The sequence below is a fragment of the Felis catus genome, chromosome D1 (assembly GCF_018350175.1).
Source record: "Felis catus isolate Fca126 chromosome D1, F.catus_Fca126_mat1.0, whole genome shotgun sequence".
Lineage (NCBI taxonomy): Eukaryota > Metazoa > Chordata > Mammalia > Carnivora > Felidae > Felis > Felis catus.
In genome coordinates, this window is record NC_058377.1 from 40,202,556 (window position 1) to 40,225,062 (window position 22,507).

General features: G+C 41.0%; 1 protein-coding gene across 13 annotated transcripts in view; it reads right to left on the reverse strand.

Annotated features, from left to right (window-relative positions):
* Positions 1–1,505: 1,505 nt before the first annotated feature.
* DEUP1 (deuterosome assembly protein 1) overlaps positions 1,506–22,507 on the reverse strand; it is an 83,259-nt gene continuing 62,257 nt past the window's right edge. For 12 of the 13 annotated variants that reach the window (XM_023239338.2, XM_045038616.1, XM_045038618.1 and 9 more), the window contains 3 exons: positions 19,135–19,331; positions 12,673–12,787; positions 1,506–2,501 (listed from right to left, as the gene is read on the reverse strand). In XM_023239338.2, coding sequence (XP_023095106.1) covers positions 2,325–2,501; positions 12,673–12,787; positions 19,135–19,331 — 489 coding nt within the window. In that variant the 3' untranslated portion in view covers positions 1,506–2,324. The remainder of the gene's footprint in view (positions 2,502–12,672; positions 12,788–19,134; positions 19,332–22,507) is intronic. The other variant, XM_045038617.1, reaches the window with a different exon arrangement.

The following is a 22,507-nucleotide window of genomic DNA, read 5'->3' on the forward strand; positions in this document are numbered from 1 at the left end:
AGAAATAGGAGTATATATTTAAGCTGTTATGAAGCAAAAGTCAACTCAAGTCACACTTCCTCTTTGAGCCAGCTTCCTGTGTTGGACGGCACCATCGGTCTTTCACCTGTTTCTTTCCTTCTCCTTCCATCCTATTTTAGCTGAATCATGGGCCAAAATGGCTCCTGTCGTAGGGAGGAGGCTATAACCGTTATCCATAACACGGTTTCTGTGGGAAAATGTATTGTGTGCTAATACAGAGCATACCTGCCTCTCCTCCAATCCCTCCCATCCTGCCTGGGACAACTGCTCCATGAAATCCCTTTGGTCCCTGGAGGGTGGGAGAGACTGAGGAGGGAGGGTGAGCAGCAGGGAGGCGCACTCCTTCCCTCCTCTCAGCATGCAAACTGAGCGGCTTGCTTGCTTTTTATCTTGATTATATATATGTTGGGCTTTAGTGTTTGATTCCTTTTGAACAATGAATCCTGCTGTTAAGCAAAAAATACTGAAAACTACTGATTTAAGAAAGCTGGTATTAAGTGCAATGCTGAACTAGTGATTTAAGGGAAGTTTGCTTAGGGACTTGAAATGATAATCCAGAAGAACAAATTCACTGTTAGTCCTGGACATACTCCAAGTTCATGCTCTCTTGACTCTGCTAAGTTCTAAGAACACTGTAGCCTAGATCTTTATTTTCAGCCTGCAATTTGTAATCATGTCTCAACCCTGAAGGGAATGAAGTGGCATTCAGATTTGAGGGATTATAAAGATATGTGTGTTTAAGCTTTTGGGCCGTTTGCATTTGCATTACAGATACAAAGGTTTTAGAATTGTTTATGGAAGGCCCTTTTCCTGAACATACTTTTTCTTCCCATCTTCTAAAGAGAATACTGAAAAATATTCTATTTTCTTTGTGTCCAGGCTAGAAATTACTAAATAATGTTAAATCATCATAACTTTTATTTTCCTCATGTGGGTCTTTTTGGGTACACTAAAAGCTTTGCACCCCTCTGATGGTTTCTCATGAAACATGGCGTCTGTGGATACAGCATTGTTCGCTGTTTGCTTACGAAAGGTGACACTGGGAAGTAGGAAGAGTTGGAGCCAGTCATTGGAAGCTGGGTATTTCTGATTTTCTTGATTACCCTGATTCTAGTAAGTTTCTTAACAGCTCAAGTCCCAGGAACAAGGATACTAGCTTTGCTGATTTCACAGGCATGTTTTGAGTTGAAATGAACATTGCTACGTGAAGCCTTTTGGCAAATATCAAGAGCTCTCCAAAACTGCACGGTCCCGTCCCCTCAAGTGAATGGGGCTCTGCATTTTTTCACATGACACCTGTCATGACACCTGTCATCTAAAGACAACTTGACTTCCTCTTCGGGTACGCTGAGATTCAGTCTCTTAGAAGAGAAAACGAAAACTATAAAAGTTGTAGGACTTACCTTGCATAACTTTATTGGGATTTCTCATAATCTTTATGTAAATGTCATTTTTTGAGAAAGAAGAATGGATTACCATGCGTATGTATTTGTAACTTGAATTTTATTGCCCACTACCATGTTATTACTGTTGCATCGAGATTAGGCATTTAAGTTTTCATTCACAGAATTTCACATCGCTTTATTATATTAAAAACAGAGGTATTACAAGGAAGATTGTAACAGCAGCAATGTTTTAGATCTTCTTTGTCTTGTTCATTTCCGTGAAGTAAGTAGTACTTACAGGAAAGCATTAATCTCTGGCTGGTACATACATTTCAAATGTGTAAACAGCACATTCCATGTCTTAATTGTGTTAAAACAGAGAGACATTACAAGGATGATCGTAGAACCGGTAAAGCTATTTCTACAAGAAATTTCGAACAGAAATTTCGGATGTTTACAGAGCTCAAAGTAAGGTTGTTTCATCTGGAAAAATTCTTGAGTTTTCAAACCTAGTACAACTGAGCTGCCCTGGATATTCGAAATGCAGCATTTTCCCTTTCCCTCGTTTTATGTTGTTACGGAGGAAATGGGTTTTCAGTATACATGATTCAAGTGGGGGAAAAAACTCCATATTTAATTCCAAAATATTCTTTAGACTGGAAAAAAAAAATCTCTTTTGGAGTAGTCATGTTTTTTCAATAGTAACTCTATAGCCAAAGAATTTATTATGTTAATGCAGAAATACAAACAGCTTTCTCGAACAAAATACCTATTTTCTAGCTGCCTAACAGAAATGATTTACTCAAGAAAACAGAACAAAATTTCTCAGTTTCATTATCCAGGTTTGTAAATATTTTGCCAGAGCTTTTTTTTTTTTTTTCCTCGGGGTGGGGGAAGCAAATAAAAGAGTTTAAAAGCTCAAATGTGTCTATTTTGTTTTAGCTTGGTGTATTTATTAAGAGTGAATTCTGTATGTTTTTGCAGTTCATCAATATGTGTGTTTAGAAGTTTTTCAAATTCTTTTGCTCGCTTCTCTTCCTCCAGAAGGAAATGCTGTGCAGCCAAAGAGGCTGGGAAGACTATATCTGGGGGAGACTAAAGAGAGAAAGAAACGTTAGGTGAGGAACACAAAGCCTTTTAAACCTTCCTGTTTTCAGGCATGCCTCATCCCTGGCACGCCGTCAGACGGTACAGCTCTTAATGAAACAATCCAGGCTGAACCGTCCCTACTGGTATAACACAGTGACTGCTCGTGCAATCCTCCACAAATGACAACATCACAGCACCCTTATATTCAAAAGCTCCAGAAATGAATATTACCATGTCCAGCTGCAAATGCAGGGCCCACAAAATTCCCATGGAACTTGCCTCAAACACACTCAATTTGTAAAGCCAAGGGTTTTCATCTGAAAACAAGCAACTCCAAAAAGCTAATGTTAAGATTACAGTAGGACGGGGGCAAAGAAAGCTTATATAGGGGGAAAAATTAAGGACTGGCTGAAATTGGGAGCGAATCGCTGTTTGGAGTTGGCCGGGTGAGGAAGGCTGGCAGCACGATGCATCCTGGGTAAGAGTGGCTTCCTCCTGGGGAACGCCATGACGCAGGAATGTATTTCGTTTGTCCACTGAGAAAGCGTCGTGGTAAGCGCCCAGTTCCACACTTCACGGCAATATGGAAGTGCTCATTTAACTGCCTGTGACCTAAGTTCTTACTAATGCATGCGTGTGCACATGCACACACACACACACACATGTGTGCGCGTGCTTCATTCAAACTACTGTTTTAGGTTAATTTAAAAAATAAGTTGAGGACATCTGTACTTTAATTTTCTAGTTCTGGGGTCCCTGAACTCTTCTTCAACTTTTGTTTTATTGGAAGAATGGAGCTTTATATGGTGTTTCAAGAGTTGACGATCTGGATGCCGGTGAACCCTGCTCTAGGGGAATTGAGTTCGTAAGTCTGGCCTCTGACAAAGTGTATGGATCATGGCGGATGATAATGGAGTGCCGTAGAAACTCATCCAAGTAGTAGCGCCAGCTGTGGCTGTGGTGCCGAATAGAGTATCTTTACTATAGACTTAGGTACACGATATGCTGCTGTTGACTTGACAAATGCACTCTTTTTAATACCCAATGAGGAGGAGGATCAGAAGTAAGTAGCTGGTGTCCACGTCTGACAGACAACAGTACACATTCATGTTCTTGCCCCAGTGTTATGTGTTATGTAAGGATGCTGTCACAATAAATTCTGAAGAAGCCTGGGCCGTCTGGACATTCCAAGGGCTATAAATTATAGGGCATAATGTAGTAACATTAACATCACGCTAAGATCTGATGAGCAGGAAGTGGCAAGTATGTCGAAGGCTTGGAAGGACACACTCCATCCAGAGAGTGAAAGATAAACCCCATAAATGGTTCACAGGCTTGACACTTAAAAAAATTTTTTTTTAATATCCATTTATTGTTTTGAGAGCGAGAGAGAGCAGGAGAGGGGCAGGGAGAGGGAGACACAGAATCCGAAGCAGGCTCCAGGTTCTGAGCTGTCAGCACAGAGCCCAACATGGAGCTCAAACCCACAAACTGTGAGGTCATGACCTGAGCCAAAATTGGATGCTTAACCGACTGAGCCACCCAGGAGCCCTGGGCTCGACACGTTTTTAGGTGTCCAGTTATATGGAGCATGGTAGGATATCTCTTAAGCACAAATTAATGCACCTTGCATTTCTTATCACGAAAGCAGCACAAAGCTTGGTAGGTCTTTTTAGGTTTTGGAAGCAGCATCTTCCACTCTTGGGTGGAATAATCTGACTCATTTACTGGGTGACACAGAAGGCTGTTTCTGTTTCATTCTGTGTTTGCGGTAGAGCCCAGAGCAAGAAAGGACACTGCAGTAGGTTGGGAATGGGGTACGAGCAGTCCTACCATCTGGGCAAAATGACTTGGAAGATCTCATACTAGCAGAATCTCTGACACAGAAAAAAAATTGCTCTGTGCAGCCTCTGCAAAGTTTCACGAGTCAAGTTGCATTGAAGACCCTTAAGATTTTGAAGCCAAGGCCATGCCATCTGGGGCAGAAAACCGTCTACTGTTGACAAAACAGTTCCTCTAATGCTACTGAGTTGAGACAGAGCATCTAAGAAGCGGGTATGATGACTTGATCTAGCCTCTGTCCTTGGCCACTCTGGTGGAAATTATGGACGGGCCCAACAGCATGGTCTCCCTTTCACCAAGGTTAATTTAGTGAACTGTTGCTTGTTGAATGATCTGCTTGCAATAGAGACTAAAGCTGAGTTCCTGACATGGCACCAACCCTCAAAGAGACCAACCAGCCTCTTGTTGGCAATTTGTTTACACCAGGTCCCTGACACCTTGGAAAGGGCAATGTTTCATCCTTACCAGCAGCACTGACACATATTGTATGGGTTTGCCTTTCCTGCCTGAAGGGCCTTGGCCTTGACCACTACCTGAAAGCTCGCAGAGAGACTGATTTACTGACGTGGGATCCTGATTAGTAGTAAAGGAACCTACCTTAAAGCAGAGGAGTATGGCAGTGGGGACATGACCATGGTATTAATTGGTCTTACCACATATAGCACCATCTAGAGGATGCTACCCTGATAGGCTTCTTGAAGGCAGAACTGAGGCATCAGCTTGCAAATTTTAACTTGTGAGGATGGGGTACTATTCTTCAGGATATGGTATAGATTTTAAACCAATGGCCCTTATATGCTACTGTATTTCCAACAGGTAGAATACGCGAATCTGGGAATGAAACGGAGGATGTAGGAATGGCTCCACTCTATCATTTCTGTTGACCCACTTGGAGAATTAGTACCTTCTGTCTTTGTATCTTTAGGCTCTGTTGATCTACAGGTCCCGGGTCTCAGAGGGAGAAATGCCTCTACCAGGAGACCTGTAAGAGTCTCACTACACTTAAAGCACTAGCTGGCACCTAGCCACTTTGGGCTCCTCATGCTGGCAGTTCAGAAGCACAGAAAAGAGGTGCTATACTAGCAGGGGTACCTGGCCCTAATCATTACAAAGGCTACTACTGTATAATGGGGGCAGTGAAGAATATATTTTATGTTTAGTCGAGCCACTGAGGTTTCTTTGAATACTATCATGCCCAGTTTTAACTATAAATGGCAAACCACATCCGGATAAGGCCATGGGAACCAGGGGCTCACCCCACAAGGCAAGCTACCTGGCCAGCTGAGAGGGAGGGGAATCTAGAATGGGTGAGGGGATGGTGTCTATCAAGTCCTTGAGACCGGTTGTAGCATCAAGTTGTAGCAACCCTCCTCTTATAGGTTTTCCCAGAAATTATGACCAGTCAGAATCTTGGAGAAGACAGGTCTGAGTGGAATGAACAACAGGAGTTGAACACGGATCTAAGTGGTTCAAGAGGTGGACTATAGTGGATGCTGTTGGTGCCCTACTGGAATTTCCTTCACCAGGCTGGTGCATCTGTCCTCCAGCTGCTGTGGGTGTTGGTTCTCTGGAGACCTGCCCTCAGCTGAACTGGAGCCTTCTGCCTCATCTGGGAAGTTGCAATACCCCCCTCAGCCCATTCCCTTCTCCTCTAAGAGGCAATGACTGACTGACTGACAGGGGGTACAACATGCCAGACTTCTTGTCTCTGGGGGAACCAACTCTGTTGTGCAATTTGTGCCCCAAGCTCCTGGTGAGACCACGCCAATCTCCTCTCTAGCTGAGATCTTATCCTTGTTTAGCTTTTCTCCCTTCCCCTAGACTGCTTCCCTGACTCTCCTCCTGCCAAGAATAGTACCCTCAATAAATCACTTTCATAGGAATCTTCATCTCAGATTCTAGGAAACCTGATCTCAGATGACTTCCCAACTTCTGGCTTGAGTGATGATTGCGTGACATCAATGCCATTTATTGATAAACGAAAAACAGTAGAAGGAGCCCATTAAGGGTAAGGTCTTATTTATTTTGGATTCTCCAGATTCTAGCAGTTTCTAGCACAGAGTATATTTCAAACAAAATTTTGAATTAATATATGAATGAAGAAAATGCATTTGATCTTAAATAATGCTGAGTTAGAGGTGACTTGGGGCTCAGATTGTCATGTAGACAATGAGATATATCAATCCAGATCCCAAAAGGTTGGTTTGGATTAGAGATATTTCAAAGTTATAGATAATTAAAGCTGTGAGTCTGACTGAAATCATCCAAAACATGCAAATAAAAACAGCAGTTCAAAAATGGAATCTTGGGGGCGCCTGGGTGGCGCAGTCGGTTGAGCGTCCGACTTCGGCTCAGGTCATGATCTCACAGTTTGTGGGTTTGAGCCCCTCATCAGGCTCTGTGCTGACCGCTTGCTCAGAGCCTGGAGCCTGCTTCAGATTCTGTCTCCTTCTCTCTCTGCCCCTCCCCCGCTCACACTTTGTCTCACTCTGTTTCTCGGAAAAAAAAAAAAAGGAATCTAGGAGAGTGCTTCATTTCAGGCACCCACTCCCATGGCTGTGTTCTTGACACTGTCATCAACGATAACTTCATTATTTACTAATCAAGATTTTCAGCAACCCACCCATTACCCTTCCAGCTTATTTCGTCTCATATTCCTACTTTCTCACAGCATCCATTCCCTTCTGACTCTGCTTATATTCCAGATCCATCATTGTAACCATTCCTCTGTTCTAGGTACTTGGTAAAACCCAAGCCTAAATAAAGTGCTGACGCATGCCTGCACCTGAGCAGCTGAATGCTGGGGTGGGTGGATGGAGGAAGAATTTCTATTACTGCAGGGACTGCTTTTACTTACAGTTCAGGACCTTGTGTCAAAAGGTTAGTTAACACCATCTGCCCATTCTACTAGTATATTCATTTTCTCACTCATTACTGGGTGGCCTCGCCTCTTTCTCGGGAGGGAGCCCCTTCCTCTCTATACCCATTTGCACCATAGCCATATTTCAGGCCATACTGTGTTTCAGGGACTCTTACTCCTAACTGTACTGTGGATTCTATTCCTTCTTGTCTTCTCAGTGGCTGCTTCTGCAGATGAATCTCGTCACTCATGGGTCCCCCCTCTTCACCATCAAACTTTGCTCCTCTCCTTGAAGATCCCCACCAGACCACTAAGTATTGTGGTCTAAGGCCTGGTCTTGGGAGTTTCCCTGTTTATACTCATCCAGTCCTATAGATTGAAATACCAGCCCTATGCTGATGATCCCCATATTTTACTTCTAGCGTTTCCTGGATCCGCTGTGTTACTCTGTGTCCACGCTGCCAAGCCAGCATCATCATCTCTTGCCCGGACTACTGAAAAGAGCCCGGAGATGGTTCTCCCCGCTTCTCCTTTTGGCCCTCTAGAATTTATTACTTATTTGGCACTCAAAGGGTCTTTTCAAAGGTATTTTTGAAACGAAAGTCAAATTCCTTCCTATGGCCTACAGTCTCTCCACATATGGTCTTCCTCTGACTGCTTCTCTGGCCCCCCTTTCATTCCATTCTCTCTCTCCCCTTCTAGGCTCCAGACCCCACCCACGCCCCTTTTGGTTCTCAAACTTTACTACTCTTGTTTCTGCCTTGCAGATTTGCACTAGTGGTTCTCTCGGCCGGAAGCCCTCTTCCTCCAGGTCTTTAGATCTTTTTCTGTTAATTTAGGTCCCCCCTCAGCGTCCCCTCCTCATTCTCCAGGCCACTCAACCGACAGTAATTCCCCACACTGCCATCACTTCCTATCATATGATGGCATTCCTGGCTTTTCTTTCCTCGTAGAATTTATCACTCTTTGATATTTTCTTATATATTCATTTGTTTCTAGTCATTAGTTGTTCCTTCCCTTTTTTGAGGTACAGGGCACATAAAATAAGACCATTTAAAAATGAACAATTTGGTTCATTTGGTTCCGACTTAGTACATTCGCAATGTTGTGCAACCACCATCTCTCTCTAGTTACAAAATATTTTCATCATCCTGAAAGGAACCTGAACCCATCAAGCCACTGATCCTCATTCCTTGCTCCCTGCACTGCTCGTGGAACCATCAGTCTGCACCCTGTTTCTATGATTTACCTGTTCTGAGCGCTTCTCATAGGTGGAATAATACGATACATGACCTCTTGTGGCTAATTGCTTTCACTTAGCATAATATTTTGGAGGTTCACCTGCCACAATATAGCATATATCAATACTTCACTCCTTTTTATGGCTACATAGTATTCCATCGTGTGTGTCTATAACACTATTTGTTTATTCATTCATCCATCGATGGGGTTCCTCTCTTTTTTTCACTAGACTGTACACTTGTCTGTCTCATCAAAGATGTGTTTAAAACAGAACCTTCCATATCCTGGGTGCTTGTAATACAGGTTGATTTTACGAACGAACGATGACATCTAAGGACAGGCATAGGAGAGAGAAACTTGGAAGCAGACTGGGAAAAAGGAAACAGGCAGCAAGAAAAATCAGTGGAAAATAGTGTCATTGGCTTCAGATAGAAGCCAGAGAATATGAGTTTCGAGAAAAAATGATGAAGGAAGATGAGTTCTTAAAAGCATATTGAATTAACAACTAGAAGGTCGCTGGTGCTCTCGGTAGGGACAGTACTGACATAGAAGTTAAAATGCAGAAGTTGACAGAAACCACTGGACTCAGAACAGTGGACTGGGCTATGTCTTTCAGACTCTGGGGTCCTGTCACAGGTTAAATTCCCCACGCCCAGACCTAAAACAGTAGAGAATTTTCTTTCCTAGTGACTCTGGGGCTCATGAACGTCCTCAAAGGCGTAATGTGGAATTTTAGAGACAGAAGGAAGCCCAGTGTCTATTAAGTTAATACAACGGATACTCTTGTATGCTTTTTACGTGCCTACGAGTACCACACACTATTTTAGGTGTTGGGGTTACAACGGTAAAACAAAGACAGAAAAAAAAAATCTCTGCTTTCCTGGAGCTTAAATTCTAGGGGAGGGAGGCAAACAAACAAGCAGACATAAAATGTCTTACGGTGAAGAGCTATGAAAACAAACAAACACAGGACAAGGGATCGAAGAGGGAGGGGCCGCCACAGGTTGGCTGCTCAGACATCTCGGATGAGGCGATATCTGAGCAGAGACTAACGATCCTAAAATGCTAAAATCATCTGATATTAGAACCATGGGGCATTTAGCAATTCATCATGTTTTGTTTTCCTTTTGCCTCACTGGAGTACATGCTTGCTTTGGAGTCCTTCAAGATCAAAAATTTGCGATACAGAATTGGCTAAGTCCCCTTAGTAGTTCCTACAGCTAAAATGAGGAAGTTGATTTCGTTTACTTTGTTGGCATAGAATTTTATTCTTTTCAGATAACTTTGGCATTTTTTTTAAATTTTTTTTTCAACGTTTTTTATTTATTTTTCGGACAGAGAGAGACAGAGCATGAATGGGGGAGGGGCAGAGAGAGAGGGAGACACAGAATCGGAAACAGGCTCCAGGCTCTGAGCCATCAGCCCAGAGCCCGACGCGGGGCTCGAACTCACGGACCGCGAGATCGTGACCTGGCTGAAGTCGGACGCTTAACCGACTGCGCCACCCAGGAGCCCCAACTTTGGCATTTTATGTTGAGATGAACACAAAAGAGCATTTCAAGGCTTTAGAGGTCTCTGACACTTCAAAAGTTAATGGTTTGAAGTCATCTCCTTCCGAAATAGCTTGACTCTGACTTCCAGTCTCTCCCAAAAGAAGGTGATGGATTCCAGAAAAGCAGTAAAGTACTCATGGGACACCCCATCCAGTTTAGACATTTTCTGTTGTCATTGTTTATAATTTGTATCCATTAGCATATCAGGGAGAGGCAGTGAAAATTACACAAATGTACTTTGAATACAAGTGAAAGTAATTGCCACCAGTACGACTTACTTTCGGAGGCAAATAGCTACTTTAAAAAACCCTGTGATTATTATGTTCAAGAAATTAAATCATAAAGTAGAAAATTTCAGCACAGAACTAGACACTAAGAGGATCAAATGAAAAGTCAAGGACCAAAAAATGTAAATCCGAAATTAACCTACACGAGGCCACTCTCTCAAGACAGGGAGAGCTGGCTCTTTCACCTTCTGCATAGAAACCAACACAGATTGCCAAGGCAAATGAGGAAACAGAGGAATATGAGATGAAGAACGCTTTCCCTGTCTTATGAGGTCAGCGGCATCTGATATCAGCGCTTGACAAGGACAGCAAAGGAACACTACAGGCTAATTCTTCTAGTGAACATGAAGCAAAAATTCTAAGCCAACGTGAGCAAACCAAATCCAGCTATCGAGTGGAGTTTATTCCGAGAATTCAGAGGTGGGTTAACAACCGAAAAATCGAGAAATACGTCACATTAGGCAAGCAAAAGAGAAAACTCACATGGTCATTTCTTTTTTTTTTTTTTTTTTTCTTTTTGGTAATGTCAAAAGAGGCAGAGAAAGTATTTGATAGAATTCCATATCAATTCATGAACAGAGTTAGCAATCTAGAAGTAAGAGGGAATTTCCTTAATCTTTAAAAGAAATCTACAAAACACCTCTAGCAAATATCGTAAAGCTTTCCCTCTGCAGTAACTGAGGAGAGAAAGATGCGGGCTCTACCACTGCCGCTACTCAACAGTTCTTGGAGGTCTTAGTACAATAGATCAAGAAAACTAAACAAAAAAAATAGAATCTACAGGACTGAAAGACATGTGCAAGTTCAACCGGCTATTTCCACGGGGGAAGGGATTGAGAATATTACCTTGCACCATAGGTAAAAGGCAATTCCAGGCGTAGATGTAAACACAAAAGGTAAAGAGCCAAAGGTTCTAGGAGGTAACATAGAATAATATTTTTATAACTTGGGACGAGAAAAGTTTTCAATAGCATACCAAAAGATGTTAACCATAAAGGAAAAGATTCGTAAGTTTGGATGTATTAATATTAGGAACTTCCGGTTACCAAAAGATACCCTTAAGTGAAGAGTCAAGTTAAGAACGGGAGAAGATATCTGCGATATATATAATCAACAAAGGACTTATCTTCAGAACAGGTAAAGAACTCATACAAATCGATGAGAATAAAGACAATCCAACAGAAAATTAGGCAAGGAAGCTGAACAGGCACTTCACGAAGGAGAATATCAAAATGGCCAATAAATACATGAAAAAGTCCTCAACTCCATTAGTCACCAGACAAATAATTAAAACCACAATAGGAAGTTACTACACACCGACCAGGAAAGCTAAAATGAAAAAGACCAAATAATGCCAAGTGTTGGAAAGAATATGTAACAAGGACACTCATAGACTACTTATTGGGGCATTAACTAGCTCCAGCAGTTAGGAAGACCGCTCGGCACTACCTCCAAAAGCTGACCTTATGCAGCTTATCCTATGACCTAGCAGCTCCACTCTTAGGAGTAAATGCAATAGAAACGTGTACCCATGTGTACCCAGAGACATATGCAAGAATGCTTTTAGCAGAGCTATTCCCAAGCAGGACATAACTCAAACATCTGTTGACAGGAGAATGGGTAGATTGTGGTGTCATTCTACGTAGCATTTATATACAATGGAATACTACAGAGAAACAAAAATGGATCAAGTACAGCCATATAAAACAATATGGGTGACGAATTTCAGAAATAATGCTGAGCAAAAGAAGCCAGACACAGAGGACACAGGTAATAGGATTCTACTTACGTAAAATCAACAAGTGGCCACAACAAATATATGACGTTAGAAGTCAGGACAGTGGTTACCTTGGGGGCAAGTCGAAGGAGTGACTGGAAGGGGACGTGAGGGGTGCCTCTGGAGTGCTACCAATGTTCTGTTCTACCTGGGTAGTAGTTGCACTGATGTGCCCTTTGTGCTAATTCATCAAGCTGTCCAATTCTGATTTGTGCAAGCTTCTGTATGTATGTCAGAGTCAATAGAAAAGATTTTTTTTAAACAGGCATAAAAGATCACTTGTAGCTCTTTAAAATATTCAGATTGTGGAGGGCTCGTGGGATGTGTAGGGATAAGTCCCAAGCACTCAAGATTTTCAAAAGCACCCCCCATAATTCTGGCCTGCACTAGAGGTGAGTAACCAGAGATTGAAATACTTCATGAAACATTAAGGATCTCTTTTTCTTCCATAGAAAGGCATGGCCAAAATGATGCACAGGCCCACCTTGGAGTCCTAGTCAAGAAGCAACAATTTTTTTTTTCCCCAACAACTGTGTGTATATATACCAGTATATAGGTATCACTGTAAAAGTCATCAGTCCTTCAAGGAAAAAAACCACCACAACCAGCAACTCACCAGTGGGAACACTTCGTCATCGCTAACCAGGGGACTTGTCATTTCTCTGGTTTGAAATGGCAAAGGCGGCAGAGGAGGTGTCACACTTCTGTTGGGCTCCCGGTCTTGGCTAAGTCTAAAAGAGGAGGATGGTCGTCATCACCACCACCAAGGATACTGCTGGTTCATGTAGCTAAGCACTTACATTTCTCTGATGTCTCACAGAGGGGAGAGCATCACAAAATGTTTGGGCTTATCTCAGGGTCTCTTTGAAAATAATTTTCCTGGTAAGTCATTTCTAATGGTTGATAATGGACAGAAAACTTTGTAATTGTCAAAAATATTCTTCTATCCTTATTGCCTCTGTTGCATCCTTTTCTATGTTACTTTCAAATCTCTTTGCCATTTAATTAAAAAACATGATACCCGTTTCAGAAAAATCTCAGAACAGCTAACAATGCTGCCCTCGAGAAGTCTAAATAATCCTCTTTTTGTATTCTGTAGTTCACTTAACCTTGCTGGCTTTCTTAACAGAATTATACTTCTTTTGTTTTGTTTTGTTTGTTTGATGCCAGAATTAAGTCCTTGTACAATAATTCTAATTATTGGCTAGGGCTTAATAATTTGTAACGTATTTTCAATTAATATCTTCTCCTTAGCTCTTCCACACTTAGTTGTATGACCTTGACCTTAAGCAGGTAACTAGATCTTTCTGTGACTTTAGTTTTTTCAGTGATAAAAAATGAGTTGTTAGGAGACTTGCACTCCACAGTTTGGGTGGAAGGTACAGTACAGAATCAGTTGTTTGTGCTAACATATAAAGTAGAAGATGAAACTGAATAAAAGACCAGTGAGATTTAAAATTTTCGTATGCTGACTAAACAAATGAATAATAAAACAAAAACCCAAACGAACGTGCCTTAAAATTTTACATAAAAAGATCCTATGGTATGAGCTGTTCAGAACTGAATAAATATCTTTCTGCACATTAATTCATGAAATTGGGGTTGAAATTTAATCAAAATCATCAAAGCCCAGGAAACATAAGAATCCCTTCACCTTAAACTTACTTATTCATTTTTACTGATTATTCAAATTCTCCATAGGTAATGATTTACCATTTTCAAAGCCTTCACATTTGAATTTTGCACGGTTCAAACAAATTTACATCATTGTTCTCTGTTCTTATCCAAAGACTATCTGTCTCCACAGACTGGTTTCTTATTATGTAAACATTTCAAAGCGATGCATACAAATAGCAATAAAAGTTAAGTGAGACATCTGTAAATTAGGACATAAAAAACAAACACAACGTGCTTTCTGTTTTTACTTATCTTGAAATATATCTTTTTTAAAATCCATTCTCCCAAACCATAATTACCATGGAAACAGAACAGCAAATTAAACTGAAATAACATGGTTTATGATGTGCACGTTAAGATGAAACATCCGCAATTCAGATAGAATTATAACAATTGCATAGTACATCTGCATAGAATCTTCTGCTGAACCTTTTAATTTGAGGGAGGCTCCCATCTATACTTTAAAGCACAGTGGGACAAAATAAGATAATTATAGAAGTGACTCAAGAAAGATATATCTCGTTGTAATCTCAATTATACAAAGATTTCAGGGAAAGTGTTATTTGTCCTAAATTATCTAAAGAATTCTCTCAATTATCCACTTGGCTTTGGACGTATCGATACAGTTTTATAGTGTTAATTACTAAAACTTACATATGAACATTCTTTTATTGTACGATCAATAAAATGCAGAGATTGAAAGGAAAGACTACATTAGGGAGTAAAGTACTTTTGCTTTAAATCGTCTTTATAGCTGAAAATTTCTTCTTCTAGAATGCAGCGATTCAAATACTTCCTAAACCACCTTGCAAGAAATGCTCAGTATATCATTTTAAAAGCTCCTCAGAATTATTTCGGATGGCTTTAAAAATTTTTTTTTTAACGTTTATTTTATTTTTGGGACAGAGAGAGACAGAGCATGAACGGGGGAGGGGCAGAGAGAGAGAGAGAGAGACACAGAATCAGAAGTAGGCTCCAGGCTCTGAGCCATCAGCCCAGAGCCTGACGCGGGGCTCGAACTCACGGACCGTGAGATCGTGACCTGAGCTGAAGTCGGAGGCTTAACCGACTGAGCCACCTAGGCGCCCTCGGATGGCTTTTAGTAGCCTCTCACTAGTTGGTCTGTCCAGTTAGCTTTTCCACAGGCCCTAGTCCAAGGCCTCTGCCTACTTCTGCCAGGAAAGCAGGCCTCAGTTGTTGTTGGGAACAGAACTCTGCCCACTTGAGACCTGGGTCCACTGTCTGCAATTTTCAGACGCGTCTAACGGTGCATCCCTTCCTGGCCTTCAGTTAATTTTCCCCGGGCTATGGGATAACGTTCTCAGCATGGAATAGGATCCCTTCACAAACCGCTAATTTGCCTGCTTCAGCCTCACCTTCTAACGCTCCACATGATGCTCCCGGTTCTTTGAACAACTCATTATTTCCCGGCCCACAACTGCTCAGCCTGCTATGTTTTGTTTCTTCTTGAGTAACACCTTGGCGCAAAATTTTCTCAACTTGCTTTTTTGCTTCTAGATGACTGTTCGTTCCTTGACAAGGGATCCTGTGAGAGTGGTTATGACAAACCTACCGACTTTGTGATTTTCTTAGTATTAGAAACGTTTTATTTATGAACTACATTTGAAGCAATTTTAATGATTAATGTGAGGATTACTAAACTCTTTCCTGTACATGATGTAACCTTTAAGTATGTATCATATATAGAGAAGAAACTCCATTTATTACAAAATTGAGTTGTCATTAAAATTAGTCACATATTAATTGCTCTGGGTACCACTATTTCAAATTAGCTTTCATCCTTAAACTACGAAACTCTGACTTCTAAAAACTTTTAAAATATTCAATACAGGGGCACCTGGGTGGCTCAGTTGGCTAAGCATCCGGCTCTTGATTTCGTCTCAGGTCATGGTCGCTCAGTTTGTGAGATCAAGCCTGTGTCACAGGAGCCTGCTTGGGATTCTCTGTTTCCCTCTCTCTCTGCCCCTCCCCTGCTCACGTGCTCTCTCTCAAAATAAATAAAAAAATTTTTTTTTCAACGTTTATTTATTTTTGGGACAGAGAGAGACAAAGCATGAACGGGGAAGGGGCAGAGAGAGAGGGAGACACAGAATCGGAAACAGGCTCCAGGCTCTGAGCCATCAGCCCAGAGCCCGACGCGGGGCTCGAACTCCCGGACCGCGAGATCGTGACCTGGCTGAAGTCGGACGCTCAACCGACTGCGCCACCCAGGCGCCCCAATAAAAAATTTTTAATGTTTATTTTTGAGACAGAGAGAGACAGAGCATGAGCAGGGGAGGGGCAGAGAGAGAGAGAGGGAGACGCAGAGTCCAAAGCAGGCTCCAGTCTCCAAGCTGTCAGCACAGAGCCTGCTGCGGGGCTCGAACCCACGAACTGTGAGATCATGACCTGAGTCGAAGTCAGACACTCAACCGACTGAGCCACTCAGGTGCCCCCAAATACATACTTTTTTAAAAAAATGTTAAAAATTCAATACATCCTCACCAAATGAAATTGCATCTTATTCATAATTTCTTTTAAGTGCTGAATAACTTTCTTATCGGAAAGCAAATCTGTTAGAATATCCCAAAATGCTTCACATTTTCAAGTGGATGAGCATGAAGAACTTCCTATTACTTCTAATAGGAATGAAAAACAACAACAAAAATTGGGTTACTTCCAAGCGGACAAAAGATTATTTAAAGATGTATTATGCAAATCTTCCTCAGCTAAAAGGAGGAAGTGCCTAAAAAATTGGCTTAAACATTTTGTGGAACATCATCTTCATATACGTTTGCCTAAAAGCTTTTTCCTTTCTAAAACAGTTTGATAAGACCTTGTGACATTAGCCAGCACTATGTAAATATGACTCAGTATTTTCCGATGATGTTTATGCCTAACAAATATATCTAGGCTTCACTGAGCTGTGCTGTGAGGGAAAGAAGGAACATTTCATTTTCACTTGCTAAAATTAATAGACATGTATTTTACAGCTCTCTACTGCTGGGTTCAGGGTCCTTGCAACTCAACAACGCTTTCCCCATACCGGGTTCTACATGATAATAATTTATTCAGAACATTTGAAATGCTGTTTCTCTTAAAAATCAGGTCACTGGAGAACACTGAAATCAGGCAAGGCATTAAAACAAATTTAATGAAACTCTCAACAGATGAGGCTGGCAGGACACGCGGCTCTGCGGCAGGAAGAGTAGTCCTGACTGCTTATTAAGATCATCTCCTGCTGAGCATTTTACCTCTTGTGTTGCTTTCTGCGTCCCCTACTGTCTTGTTTTTGTTAGGCACTTTTAACACATTCTGTACTGCCCAGCAAAGAAAAAAGGGGGCAACCCAAACAATAAAATTACTTTTTAAAAATAATAAAAGGCGGAATAACTGTCTTCTAAATGACGGCACCTGGTACCTTCATCCAAGGCTTTCAAAGCTGTTCCCAACAAGCAAGAATAGGAAACAACGTTCTGCGCCTAATGGGTGCTCGATACAGACCAGTACTGACGTGCACAGGAAGGCCCTAACAGCTTTAGGGCCCTGCTTTTCTCTTACAATAAAAGAACCAAATGCGTGGGGTCGTGATTTGACCCACGGAGACATGAATCTGTGGAGTAGGGGAGCATTTTGAAAAGGGTATGTTCTATATCAGAAAAAATATTTCTATACCACAATCAAGATGAGACCTCTTCTGGAGACAGGTTTTCAGTTATAGAGGCCGGCACACCCTGGCACGGGCACCACAGAACCGGCCCGCGGCTAGGCCTCAGCGGACTGTTACATCCGCCCCCACACCCTGTTTGTACTCTGCCACCTGCACCCAAACGGCACCACCGGCCCCCTGCCTCTCCCCCACCTCCCTGCATCCCCTCCCCCCGCCGCCCCCTGCCAGCAACCCACCCCCAGTGCTTAGTTTCTAGGATAGCAGCCAGTCTGCCCTCATTTCCTTCCTGAACGTCTTGAAAAAAGGTTATTAATTGAGCACTTTTGAATGGTTGCTATTTCTTGCATGGGATTAGGATACAGCCTCTAATACGTGCAGCGTTGAGGGATGCAAGTAGGAGAGAGCTGCACTACGTCCACAAGAATGTTGGACAGACATATGTTTTGCGATGTCCCATGGATTTATGGATTTCTCCACCTTTAGATGGGGCGTGCTTAGTTACAAAGATAGGCGGGCATCGCCCCTTCTCACAGGACTGTGGCTGAGGGAATGTCAGATTCAGCCATTTGGCCACCCAAAGCTACTTTTTGGCACTGTGGGTTGTTGCAGAAGTATTCATATTGTTATAAATGCTAACAATTTTATTAGTAATAATATCAATAATGGCTGAAATTTATGGAAATATATGTTTTATATGGAACTGTATTTTCTTCTATAATTCTCACACACACAAAAACCCCTTATACTTATTATCTCTATTTATCAGATGGGAAATTGAGGCTTACAAAGTTTAAGTACGTTTCCCAAGGTTGTAAATATCATGTTATATGCAAACAGTAGGTAAGGTTTTCATGCTAAGTGTGATGAGTTTTTGAGCAAAAGTTGGATCGAAGTTAGGTCCTATCAATTCACCGTTTCTTGGCACCATGAAATGCTAACAAATCTGATGTCAAAGAAGTTCGGGGAATGTTGCATGCCACACCCCTTCCTGAAACTCACAATGCACAAGAGCTTGGTAATGACTCTAAGATATCCTGGAGAAAAGAAACTTGTTTATTTTGCTGAGAATTTCCCAGGTTTGGGAAAACAGTGGAAAGCCGCCAAGGACAGTTTTGATTCTGTAAGTATTTTATTAAAGTGGAATAAATTAGTCTAATTTTATGGTTGACGTATGTACTTAAATTTTGAACTAAGGCACTTTAAAAGGGGATCCTGTGGAGAGCAGATACTAATTTTCCACATTCTTCTCTTCGCTCAGAGAAAACCTCTTACCCACCCTCCAATTCGTTTCCTACGAAGGGACCAACAGTTTGTCGCTACTGCTGGAGTTGTCAATATAAAGCGTATATTTTGAAAGTCAGAAGTGACCAATTTTCTATTCTGTTTGAACAATATACGTAACATATTAAAATCTAGCTTTTCTATTCTTATGACATAAAAAAATAAGATTACTTCTTTGTATACTTTGTGTGCCACATCGGCTTCTAAGAAGGGTTTGAAGTAAGTAGAATTCACTGTAACGCTATCATTTCACTGTTGTATTTCGAAAGCTATTGACAGCACAGAATTTAATATAAAATAATGTATCTATACTACTGTATTATCACTACAAAATAAAATGTTAACAATTGAAGAGAAAGTATATAAAAGTTGTCCGTTGAGTTGTTTAAAAACAAATGTTTCTATTAAATGTTTATACAGTTGTGTCCTTATACAATGGAGCTAACATACCTATCTTCATTTTTTTCCATTTTCATTTGGTTTTGATAGGTGTACCGTCCCATTTCTTCATAGGTATTTTGATTGGCCCATGCTGATTTGCCATTGGAGCGAAGTTTTGCAAGATCATTTCGGAGCCTTTCATTCTCGTGTTCCAGTTTGTTAATAGACGTATGCCTCGAATGTTCCCTGTTAGTGAAGTCCAAACTCTAGAGAATGAAAAAACCATCACTGAAAAAACTGTTCCTTATAAGGGAATGCGTATTTTCTGTGCACTTAGACATGGCTGTCGTAAGGCCCTTTCATCTGAGTCCAGGGACATGGCTCTACCTTTGTGTGCCTCCTGAAGCCCTCTCCTGCCCTCACCTCCTCACAACACGGACACTCAGTGACAGCTGCCACCGAACGCTTCACAACGAGAGCAATGCATCCACCACTGTCCGTGTTCACTTCTGCACTAGCGTTCTCTCTCTCTAGAACAGACTGGCTGGATTTAAGGGTTTTCGTGTCTACAGGGTATGCCTTCCAGCACTAATAATAGAACCAGAATTAATACACGTTTCAATTTTGGAAGATTTTTTTGCTCTGATTACAATAATATATGTCATTATAGAAAATCACATATCGATTCCCCACTGTTGGGTGATGAACAATTATCTACTAAATCCATACAGACTGGAGTCTGATTCTGGACCATTTGAGAGCAAAGATCTAACAGTTGAAATTGCGGCAGTACTAGTCTTCAGGAATGCGGCTTCATGATGTAGTTTTACTATCTGGTATGCACCACCTAATCTTCATGTGTCCTAAGAAGGGGATATGAAACATGTTCAGATCACAAAATGAGCGGTTTACAAAGCAAGAACAAAGATTTCTGATGAGTTTTGAATTAAATGCTGTAAGAAATTTTATGGAGAGTCTACACTTTTCTTCTCACAGAGTTTAAAAAAACAGGACATAGTCTCACACAAAAACTCATGAAAATGCTTTAAATGACTACATGGTCCTTTCTAGTCCTCTGATTTAGATATCTGTGGGTCATGTAGTTGCTGATTCAACAAGAGTTCTCTGTTGTCAGAGGGTAATATTTTAGCACAAAAAGTATGACATGGATGAAGTATCATCTTTGAAGCTCCAAATTTCTATGGTTATAAGCCCATAAGACTATAGATGAATATGTCTTAGAAATTTTATTTTGAAGTTTCTAAATGTAAGGTTTTGGCATGTAGGCCACTTCATGGACTAGGCATCCCATAAAGTCATTATTTTTTTTTTTTTTTTTTTTTTTTTTTTTTTTTTTTAAATTTTTTTTAACGTTTATTTATTTTTGAGACAGAGAGAGACAGAGCATGAACAGGGGAGGGGCAGAGAGAGAGGGAGACACAGAATCGGAAGCAGGCTCCAGGCTCTGAGCCATCAGCCCAGAGCCCGACGCGGGGCTCGAACTCACGGACCGCGAGATCGTGACCTGAGCTGAAGTCGGACGCTCAACCGACTGAGCCACCCAGGCGCCCCTAAAGTCATTATTTTTATTTTTACTAACTGCATGTCTTATATTATTCACATAATATATATCATATCAGTATCAGGATTGATAAGTATAGAAATGTGTACATATTAGGTATTAAAAAGGTTTACCTATTTGTTTTAATTTTTGCTTTCAAAGGCCAAGCCTGCTTACTACATTTTCTGTTTACTGCCTAATGTGTTATAGAAGTTCATGAATTGTTAGAAAGGTCCCACTTTTGAAAGAAAATTCTCCAGGAGGCCAAATTGCCCCAGAACAACACAGAAAGGGTTATGTGTTTATACAGCTATTGGCCAAGGTGCCCTTTGGAATAGAAGGACCATTAAAGGTATGTCTCTGCTTGTTAGGTGCACCTTGCCTTTTGTAGGTCTTCATGTTTGCTCATTGAGATACATCAGGGCAGATAAAAGAGTAATCTGTAGCATGCTTTCCAAGAGAAAGGATTGTTTATTCTAAAATTAGAGTAGATTGGGGCGCCTGGGAGGCTCGGTCGGTTAAACGTCCGACTTTGGCTCAGGTCATGATCTCACACTTTGTGGGTTTGAGCCCCGCATCGGGCTCTGTGCTGACAGCTTAGAGCCTAGAGCCTGCTTCGAATTCTGTGTCTCCCTCTCTCTCTCTGTTCCTCCCCTGCTCATGCTCTGTCTCTCTCTCTCTCCTTCAAAAATAAATAAATAAATAAATAAATAAATAAGTTAAAAATCTTTAAAATTATAGTAGATTTATAATAAATATAAAGGAGGCCATCTCATAAAATTTTGCCCTTCCTAAGATAAGTATTCATATGAACAGATCTGATAGAGAAAGTTCATGAAGGATTGAAAATTTTACTCTAAAAAATTCTATTCATCAAAATAGGTAATTCTTGATGGTCTGCTGCTCGGTTATAATTTTATTCAAGCCTTTTCTATAAATTTAGATTTCGTCTGTGATTCTTTGTGGCCCAATGTTGGTTTAAAGTAATTAAGAATGATAGTAATAATTTTTTAAAAGACTCTATAATTTTCTAAATGCACCATAATTAAATAAGTGTGGTGAGCATGACCTGAAAAAATTACATAGGTGATGTATTTGCATAATTTGTATTTAAAACCATATTCCATTTTCCTTGACGACAACATTTTTGGGCTCTCTCATTTCATGTTTTTCTTAAAGGCTTTTCTAGTAATGTCAGGACTATATCCTTCACTAGATGGGTTATCGTGTGAAAATAGGCACTGATTAAATTCTACCTCTGTATTTCTGATGGGTTATTTGATAGGCCTGTTAGCTAAAATTTTCTTCCCTCAAATTTTAGGGTTTTGTAGTTTTAATCCATTGCTTCATTCTCGAAATGACAAAACTTCCTAGTACTTACGCTGGCATGCCAGCATGAGGCCAGTTAAATTACTGCAGTGTCTGAAGAACAGTATTTTATGTTACACCTTTTCTTTTTTTTTTTTTTAAATTTTTTTTTTTTTTAACGTTTATTTTTGAGACAGAGAGAGACACAGCATGAACGGGGGAGGGGCAGAGAGAGAGAGGGAAACACAGAATCGGAAGCAGGCTCCAGGCTCTGAGCCGTCAACCCAGAGCCCGACGCGGGGCTCGAACTCGCGGAGCGCGAGATCGTGACCTGAGCCGAAGTCGGACGGCTTAACTGACTGAGCCACCCAGGCGCCCCACACCTTTTCTTTTAAATTCACATATGTTCAACAATAATAGGCTAACAAAGTACTTCTACAGAAGGACGACAGGCTTTATCCATGTTTCTGGTTTATGGTTAGTATATTAATCTTTAATACATAAATGGATGTTTTAGATTGTTGTGAGGGTAGTAATTTTTTATGCTATTATTTTATTTGGCAAACTTCACGG